This window comes from Poecilia formosa, unplaced genomic scaffold (assembly GCF_000485575.1).
Source record: "Poecilia formosa unplaced genomic scaffold, Poecilia_formosa-5.1.2 Scaffold42, whole genome shotgun sequence".
In the NCBI taxonomy this organism is placed as follows: Eukaryota; Metazoa; Chordata; class Actinopteri; order Cyprinodontiformes; family Poeciliidae; genus Poecilia; species Poecilia formosa.
In genome coordinates this window covers 2,139,059-2,148,788 of record NW_006799981.1, presented here as the reverse complement: position 1 = coordinate 2,148,788, position 9,730 = coordinate 2,139,059, and the positions used below count along the sequence as shown (strand labels likewise).

Genomic DNA, 9,730 nt, shown 5'->3' with positions numbered 1-9,730 from the left:
GATTACTCATTTTGTTAGAACAGAATAATCATATTTTTAAAATGTGCTAATTAATGAAATGCCAACAAATCTTCACATTGATTACTGAGAACAGCATGGGTGTTGTTGACGTCCTATTTTAATTAAAAAAAAGTGAAATGAAAAAAAAACAACAACACAATGTTAGATAAAGTTAAACATCCCGGATGGCATTTAACAGGCAGGATAACACTCTGGGCATAGCGACTCATAAAAATTTATCTTAAAATGTAGGGAATAAAAGTAAAAAAAGACGTCAGTAAGATAAATCAAGTGAAAAATCTATGTAAGTATACAAGTACTTTTACTTTCTTACTTTAGAACTCTTCATTCAAGTCGTATACGTTTCTGCATTAGTTTATTATCGTTTCAGAGATGTCTGTTTCATTGTGAACTAAAAATATTTTTTATTAAAAATATTTTTCATCTGTTTGGGGTATAAATAATTTTATACATTTTCTGTTTTTGATTTGAAACAGTAAAAAGTTTCTCAGTTGTGAGCCGAGCAGCGGAGAGATGTACAGAATCAATGTTTAAAGATTAAGTAAATTAAGAAATACAGAACTAACTGCAGGTAAAGTTTTGGGGAGAGGGATCACCCGTTAGTTACTACATTTCCCATGATGCACCACGCCACCCTTTCTGTTACGCATGTAAACAGCGCAGAAGCCCCGAGGTTACCGCATGGATGCCTGCTATCAAGAAACAAGAAGACTGCATTTATTTAGCCTAATTGTTGCGCAGAGATTATTTTATATGTCTATCAATCCTGGAAGATGGTAGTGAATATGAGGTAGAGTTTTGTCTTTTTGCCCAAAAATACAGAAATAAACTACCGGCTGCATTTTGTTTGCAGCACCGTGCCAAAGAAAGCTAATCTAGTAACACTAGTTGAAGAGCCGACTTTATAATTTAGGGAAAAGACAAACTGTACCGCCAAAAGGATGAATAAGCGAGAAGGTAAGTCAAGATACAAATTTTAATTTCAGACGAATTGTTTTAGATGCCCAGAATAAGCTGTTTTATTTAGCTAACGACAAATCTTTAGGAATGCATTTTTATGCACTAGCTAACTTCAGCCATAAATGTNGGGCCCAAAATTATATATCAAGGGCAGTGAGAGTTCCTGCCAATTTTCTAAGTATAACAGAGCATGAATGCATGACAAGTGAGGTAATATAGCCTCCTAAATACTTCAAACATTGTTATTGTGGTGATGACTTCACTGGCCAGATGTTAAAGCTAAAACTTAGTCATTCCAATTCCAGGTGGGCAACAAAAGATTCACACTGTTGGATAAAAAAGAAAACACCAGATTTAGGTCCCTTTGATATAGATTTGGGTTGAAAGGGGCTGAGGTGTGCACAAATGCCTCAAATTTGTGGAGCTAATCAGCAGATAAGCTGCTAATAGTGAGAAAATGTGAGTTCTTCAGTCAGGTTTTACTTGAATTCTGTCTAGAATAATAATAAAAGAAAATGGGCTTAACTCTTATAGCACTTATCCAGTCATTTTGACCACTCAAAGCACTTTACACTAGAATCACATTCACTTATACAATGATATGCAGATCAGTAGGCAATTTGGGGTTAAGTGCCTTGCCCAAGGGCATATCAACATGTGGCAGGAGGAAGCTGGAATTGAACCTACAACCTTCTGATTACAAGACGACTGCTCTACCCACACAGCCACAATCGCCCAATCTAGCAACCAATCAGATTTTTAAAAATGTTCATCATCCATCATTGCTTATTTCTGCATGGTGTCAGGTGAGGGCTGGTCACGGAGAAATGCTGAAGCTGCACAGGAGCGTGATGCGCTTGCCAATTCGTCCTCGCCAGTCATCGCTGCCTTTAAAGGTACGTCCGCCCTTAGCAATTTGACTCCACTTTTTAATGTTTAAATCTCTTTCATTAATAAATATTAAAACTTTCTTTCTGTCTTTAAAGTTTTCCAGCAGGAGCTCGACACAAGACACGACAAATATGAGCGCCTCGTTAAGATCAGTAGAGACATCACCATCGAAAGCAAGAGGAGCATTTTTCTTCTGCACAGAGTGACCAAGTATGTTTAGGTTTTTTTCCTGATAAATTACTTTTTTTCTTTTTATTGAAAAACTTATTTTGAATTCCTGTTTGCAAATTTTTAATTTGTTTCTTGCACATTGAGAAATTGTACATTTCGGGACGAGTCTTAATTTAGCCTTTGTATTCCATATCACAGCTACTATGTTTGTATGCAAATGTTCTGTTTGCATGCATGGTGCCACATACCAGCTCTGATTTCCAGTTAAAATAATTCAGATCTTTGTTTTTCTGTGGCTGTCAAGCATTCCGGATCCTGAGGTAGTTTTGAATGAGGCCGAGAGCAAACTGGATGGAGTCAGGCAGAAGATTGGGCAAATTGCTGAGGAGCTCAGAGGAGAGGATATTTATCAGTTTCACAGAGCTTTCACTCCAGGTGAGCTGTTACAAACTGTGTGAAAACTAAACTTTTTTAATACATTTTCTTTATACTTTACAAATCTAGAACAAACTTAGAAAGTACTATCTACTTAGCAACCCAGAACAACTGGAACCAACATTTAGTTTTATACTTAATATAGTGACTATTTGTCCAAAAACTGAAAATCCAAAAATCTAAAAACTTGAAACTTAAAAGTGAACAAATCAAACGTGAATTCGATTCAAATAGCCAGTTGATACACCGTGGGTTTNGGGCCCAAAATTATATATCAAGGGCAGTGAGAGTTCCTGCCAATTTTCTAAGTATAACAGAGCATGAATGCATGACAAGTGAGGTAATATAGCCTCCTAAATACTTCAAACATTGTTATTGTGGTGATGACTTCACTGGCCAGATGTTAAAGCTAAAACTTAGTCATTCCAATTCCAGGTGGGCAACAAAAGATTCACACTGTTAGATAAAAAAGAAAACACCAGATTTAGGTCCCTTTGATATAGATTTGGGTTGAAAGGGGCTGAGGTGTGCACAAATGCCTCAAATTTGTGGAGCTAATCAGCAGATAAGCTGCTAATAGTGAGAAAATGTGAGTTCTTCAGTCAGGTTTTACTTGAATTCTGTCTAGAATAATAATAAAAGAAAATGGGCTTAACTCTTATAGCACTTATCCAGTCATTTTGACCACTCAAAGCACTTTACACTAGAATCACATTCACTTATACAATGATATGCAGATCAGTAGGCAATTTGGGGTTAAGTGCCTTGCCCAAGGGCATATCAACATGTGGCAGGAGGAAGCTGGAATTGAACCTACAACCTTCTGATTACAAGACGACTGCTCTACCCACACAGCCACAATCGCCCAATCTAGCAACCAATCAGATTTTTAAAAATGTTCATCATCCATCATTGCTTATTTCTGCATGGTGTCAGGTGAGGGCTGGTCACGGAGAAATGCTGAAGCTGCACAGGAGCGTGATGCGCTTGCCAATTCGTCCTCGCCAGTCATCGCTGCCTTTAAAGGTACGTCCGCCCTTAGCAATTTGACTCCACTTTTTAATGTTTAAATCTCTTTCATTAATAAATATTAAAACTTTCTTTCTGTCTTTAAAGTTTTCCAGCAGGAGCTCGACACAAGACACGACAAATATGAGCGCCTCGTTAAGATCAGTAGAGACATCACCATCGAAAGCAAGAGGAGCATTTTTCTTCTGCACAGAGTGACCAAGTATGTTTAGGTTTTTTTCCTGATAAATTACTTTTTTTCTTTTTATTGAAAAACTTATTTTGAATTCCTGTTTGCAAATTTTTAATTTGTTTCTTGCACATTGAGAAATTGTACATTTCGGGACGAGTCTTAATTTAGCCTTTGTATTCCATATCACAGCTACTATGTTTGTATGCAAATGTTCTGTTTGCATGCATGGTGCCACATACCAGCTCTGATTTCCAGTTAAAATAATTCAGATCTTTGTTTTTCTGTGGCTGTAAAGCATTCCGGATCCTGAGGTAGTTTTGAATGAGGCCGAGAGCAAACTGGATGGAGTCAGGCAGAAGATTGGGCAAATTGCTGAGGAGCTCAGAGGAGAGGATATTTATCAGTTTCACAGAGCTTTCACTCCAGGTGAGCTGTTACAAACTGTGTGAAAACTAAACTTTTTTAATACATTTTCTTTATACTTTACAAATCTAGAACAAACTTAGAAAGTACTATCTACTTAGCAACCCAGAACAACTGGAACCAACATTTAGTTTTATACTTAATATAGTGACTATTTGTCCAAAAACTGAAAATCCAAAAATCTAAAAACTTGAAACTTAAAAGTGAACAAATCAAACGTGAATTCGATTCAAATAGCCAGTTGATACACCGTGGGTTTCTGGCTTATGCAGTTCCAAAAAAGATCAAAAAGTCAAAAATGCAATTCTTTGTTTATTCCATAGTTGCACGTAAAGCACGGTACAAACTTCACAGGAGCCCTACTTGGCTACCTGATTATCTCACCTGCGGAGTGACGACTGATTGACTGACTGATTGACTAGCTGGGTAGACTGATAATAAACCATGTGACCACCCATGTACATAAAGAGCTACTTAAAACCTACATATTTATACTGTGAAACTCCCATGTCCCAAACTGAAATTAATTAACCAATTAAGTGAATTACTAGCCAAAAATCTCATTCTAAATAATTAGAATTAAACAAGAATTCTAATTGTAAATTAACTAGAAAATAAGGAAATAAAAATAAACTAAATAATCTAAATTCTAAAATTTAACTGGAAATAAAGAAATAGCTCCTAGACTTAACCAACATTTGGTTTTGTACCTCTCTAATCCAGAACAAACTTAAGAGAAACCCCTATTAGGTTTTAAATTATTGGCTATTTATTATTTTTCTTATTAAACATGAGGAACCAATATTTAGCTTTGTACTTTACCTTTTTGTTTTTCTTTTGGTTTTGTTTGTATTTCCTTCTAATTCATGTAAAAGCACTCTGAACTGCCTTGTTGCTGACAATGTGCTATATAAGTAAAATGACCTTACCTATCAATAAATATGCATTTATTTGAAAATATGATACAAATCACACTTCTTTTTGTGGCTGGTGAACTACAGAAGCATATTACAAATAGATATGTTTTTTAAAAACAGTATTTGTATTTGTGTGGCTATCAGCAATACAATTACCTAAAAAGATTATCATAACTTTTATAGTTATAACAATATCATCACAAAATATCGTGATAAAACTTTGATCTGATTAACTTCTGATTTGCGTCCAGGTAAACCAACTGTGTAAAAATATTGCTACATAACTTAAAGGGCTATTTGATTCTTCTTTTCTCAATAAGTTGTATTCATATTTTATTGAAGTAGGAGAAAATGTCACTGAAAATGTTTTAAAAATGAACCCTGTAGTTTTAGTACATTTATGTAGGACAAAATGGCAGCAAAGTAGCTTTTTGCAATAAGTATGGTGAGTGCTGTATTGTGCGTCGCTACACGCATGATTTCAGTGAATTGTCTATTTATACTTCAGCCATTTTTTATCCTCACCAGGGTTATTTGAATTGAAAGATAACGTGACCTTGATGCTGCTGTGGGTATAACGGACAACACCCTCCGATAAAGCTGTTTTCTGACTAACACCAGTGCCGGTCTTTTTGAAAGCAGACATAAAGTCTGCTGCGTTTGGAGAAAAAAACATTGCTGGGAGTGAGAGTGAGCTGTTATCTAGCAACTCGGAAGGGTTTTTTTAGATTGCGGCCACTCAGGGAATCGGCGGTGTCTCGTCCACGACGTGACCAGTGGCAGTTTCCACCAATTACTGGTTTCAGTTTTTTTAACCTTATTAGACGGTGGCTGAGCTCAGATCATGGGTTTCCCTGATAATCTTTGCTGTAGAAGTCCCCAGGCTTATATAATGGGTCTGTTTTGTTTTTTGTTTGTTTTTTTTTCCATAAGGACTGTCAGAGATATTGTGGCTAAATTTAAACACAATTACCACTGATAACGCAGCACTTTGATAAGCTATTTAGCTCGACCTCAGTAATGACGCTGTGAAAACAGAAATGCACTTTTCCCATGATTCACTTACTTCTCAGCAAATCTCTCTGTGGTCCAACGCAAATCAAATAAAACCTAAATATTCACTTTTCTCAGTATATTAATAAACAATCAGTATTTATAAAGTATAAAGAGATATTTTGTCGATCAGATCCCAATAGACAGTCCACGCAGATTTAGCCCTCAACTTTTCCAAATGCTGTGCCAATGAAATCTCTTCTATTTTCAGTTTGTTTTTCCCTTAGTCATTGTTTATGAATTTCATTGACCAAAGGTAACGACCGCTTTACAGCAGATGGCATAAACAGCTCCAGGCCGTAAACTCAGGAACTGAACCCTGGCTGCTTGCCTCAAAGCTTTTGTAACCTTTTCATGTCAAATATCCTGTCCACAATCAGAGACTCCACTTTTTTTCGCAGGTTTGGTCTACAAATGGACGATATGGCTAAAAAAAACAACTTATCATAGTGCAAGTGTTTCATATTTGTCAATATTAATAATTATTGATTTTTTTATTATAATTTTTTTTGTTTTACATATCTGAAATACTGCCAAACTGGTAGTGTGACATTTTCTGCTTACCCAGTTTTCTCCACATGCCGTTGTTTTTATATTTAAGCATTTATGAGGCTCAGTGGTGAAACTTTAAACTGCAGCAGCGCCAGTTTGGCCCTGTTTACACGACAACAATTTCTGGTGAAAATGGAAGAGTTTTGTTGTGTTTGTACCGTACATATTAACACATATTGACAGATTAAAATAAACGAATAATTCATAATTATTTTTTAGATAAGAAAATAAACATTTTATTGCTTAAAATTCAACAAGATAGGGTCCCTCTGACGTCCGCTATGCAACTGGAGGAGTTATATACATGCTCCAGCTAATGAGTAATAGATTATGAAATTAGTAATTGCAGTAATTGTTTAATCTGATTCATCATTTCAGCCCTAATTCAAAGTAATTTATAGTTGTGACAAAAATAAAAATGAATAAAGGAGGCATTTTTTTAAACCCTCTTTACCCTGAAACACCAAATAAAATCCAGACAACGTTTCTAATTAATAAACGTCGTCTACCTGTGTGTGATGTCGCTGTGAAGAGGCCCTCCTGCCTGCTTGTTGCTCCACGCTGCGGTGAGCGACCTGGACGCAGCGCGGCGGAGCCTTTGAAGCCCGACTGCAGCTCCTAAAGTAAACTTCAGACACGACATCTTCCGTCCTGCAATTATTTGATTGTTGTTTACTCAGGGGCTGAAAACAAATGAGGGTTCATCTTAGCCGCCACAAACAAAATCATCACCATTTCATCAAACAATAGAGGCAGGAAACAAGATGATTATTTTCATTTTTGCTCTTTAATGCACAGGCAGCAGGTGTTAGCATTTTCTGCATCATTTAATTTCTGCTGTACAACAAGTAAAATAACTTAATGCACTTTTTATAACATCTTGTGCTGATTTATATTTGTTATATTTTGTGCTTCAGGGATTCAGGAGTATGTGGAGGCCATCACCTTCCTGCACTACATCCGTCATCGCAGCCTTATCAGCCTGGAGGAGATAAACGCAAAGCTTGTCTTCATGAAAACCGGCAACGCAGATCCAAAAGTACGTTTGACGAGCTATCATCTCAAAATAACGTGTCTATCCACTAATGTTCCCTATCAAAGCTCACATAACGTACTCTGATGAATCTTAAAGTGGTGCGAGTAGATTTTGTGAAGCAGTTGAAATCTTTTGTTCAGTATTTTATTCACTTTCAGGGCTTGGCGGAAGCCCCGCCTTCGTCAGCTCACGTCCTGACCTTCCAAGTGACGCCGGCCGACTACCTGCTGGGCGTGGCCGACCTGACAGGAGAGCTGATGCGGCTGTGCATCGGCAGCGTGGGCAACGGCGACATCGACACGCCCTTCCAGCTGAGCCAGTTTCTGCGGCAGATCCACGACGGCTTCTCCTACATCGGGAACACGGGGCCTTACGAGGTCTCCAAGAAGCTGCACACGCTCCGACAGAGCCTGGGCAAAGTGGAGGACGCCTGCTACACCCTGCGTGTCCGCGGCTCGGAGATCCCCAAGCACATGCTGGCGGACGTGTTCTGCACCAGGACCACCCACATGGACACAGAGGAAGGAGTGGTTTAGCGAAACACTCTTCATCACCTTTGGTGTGTCCTTGTTCGGTTTTATTGTGTTGCATTTTTAATGCGGTTTGAGAACCGTTCTTTCAGCATGCTTGTTAATGTAGCACAAACATTGATAGAGTAGAAAATCTGTTGTTTTTCTTTGTTGAAATTTTGAATATTCTGCTGTTTAGCACGAATAAAAGTTCTGTTGTGCTCTCCTTCGGCCTTCCAGCCGCTTTGATTCATTTTGTTTATTTTCTTGGTGGCCTTCTTCTTCTCCATCACTCAGATAATCTGATGGTCAGGTTGGACCATCGGACGCTCACAACAACCTTTGTACATCAGCAGACACAAACAAACCCCTTGCTTTAGCACACTTGTTTCTTTAAACAACCACCACCACTTTTATTTGCTTTTCATCTAAAGCTCAGAGCTTGCAGAGAAATATTAAAGTCACCTGTTTTGTGAGAACACATTTCTGCACATTTTTAACTTAAATATATTACACTTTTGTTTTTGTTTGATCTGTACCACCTCTTCTATGGATTTGGCATTGAATACATTCATCTATTTATTTACTTTTTGCTAAAAATCAAAATTTCATCTGGTTTAATATGTGTAAATGTCCATATTTATCCAGAAAGCTACTTAAAAACAATAAAAGGTCAACAAAAATGATAACGTAACTACATTTTTAAAAATTGTTTTAGTGGAAATAGTCATCAGGAAGCTTCACATTTAAAGAAGCTTATTGAATCCTTTCCATATCTTTGCCAGAATCATCACCCCCTAGATGTGCTTTTGATATATAATGGTGATTAGCTGATGTGTATTTCTTCAGAAGTGCGTTTCACATTCGTCAACATTATCCAGAAGATATTTATTTTGGCCTTGACATTGATAATAATTTGAAAGCTCCAGCGTTTACTTGTACATATTAATGCTGCCATCTCCTGGACAGTATTGATACTAGCTGCAGACTCCATTATAATTTAAAAGCCATATAATCAGTAGAGCTACATAAATAATTAAAGACCCACTGTATGTGGATTTTTGTCCAATTACTTATATTTTTTAAAATAATAATGTGCTGTTTCATTGACAAACATTTGTGTTTCTCTGTTAAATAAAACTCCAATAAAATCCTTTGTGACAAAATGTGAAAAAAACATAAAGAAGCCCTTTACTGCCATCTGGTGGCAGTCGTTAAGTGCAACACCAGAAACTAGAAAAGCACATTCCATGTTTATTTTACTACTACCACCAAAGTAATATGTTTATTTTTGAAATAACGTACTGGCGATAATAAATAAATAAAATAAAAATAAAGAAATAAATAAATCTGGTAATGAGTCTGTTCATTTAGAGGAAGTTTGCTGATTTGCCTGCTGCATTAGCTGTTTAATGCTGACGCTTCCATAGTCCGCATGCAACCTGATAAAAGCAGCTCCATGCTTCACTCTGTGTTGAACTGAGCCGCTTTTATCTCTCAGTGTTGTCCATCAGCCAGCCAGGCTGAATGAAAGGAGCCTTTGGAAGTGTGGGAAAGAAAA

General features: G+C 37.1%; 1 protein-coding gene across 2 annotated transcripts; it reads left to right on the top strand.

The window, feature by feature from the left end:
- The first annotated feature begins 622 nt into the window (after positions 1-622).
- tsnax (translin-associated factor X) lies at positions 623-8,405 on the top strand. Of its 2 annotated transcripts, XM_007551495.2 has the most exons (6): positions 623-978; positions 1,788-1,877; positions 1,968-2,082; positions 2,348-2,478; positions 7,542-7,663; positions 7,819-8,405. In XM_007551495.2, exons 1-6 carry the CDS (start codon positions 963-965, stop codon positions 8,194-8,196), a joined length of 852 nt encoding a protein of 283 aa, XP_007551557.1. In that variant the 5' UTR covers positions 623-962; the 3' UTR covers positions 8,197-8,405. The 2 variants fall into 2 exon arrangements, with proteins under 2 accessions (XP_007551557.1, XP_016526634.1); XM_016671148.1 differs by lacking the exons at positions 623-978; positions 1,788-1,877; positions 1,968-2,082; positions 2,348-2,478 and adding exons at positions 3,232-3,504; positions 3,595-3,709; positions 3,975-4,105.
- Positions 8,406-9,730: the final 1,325 nt, after the last annotated feature.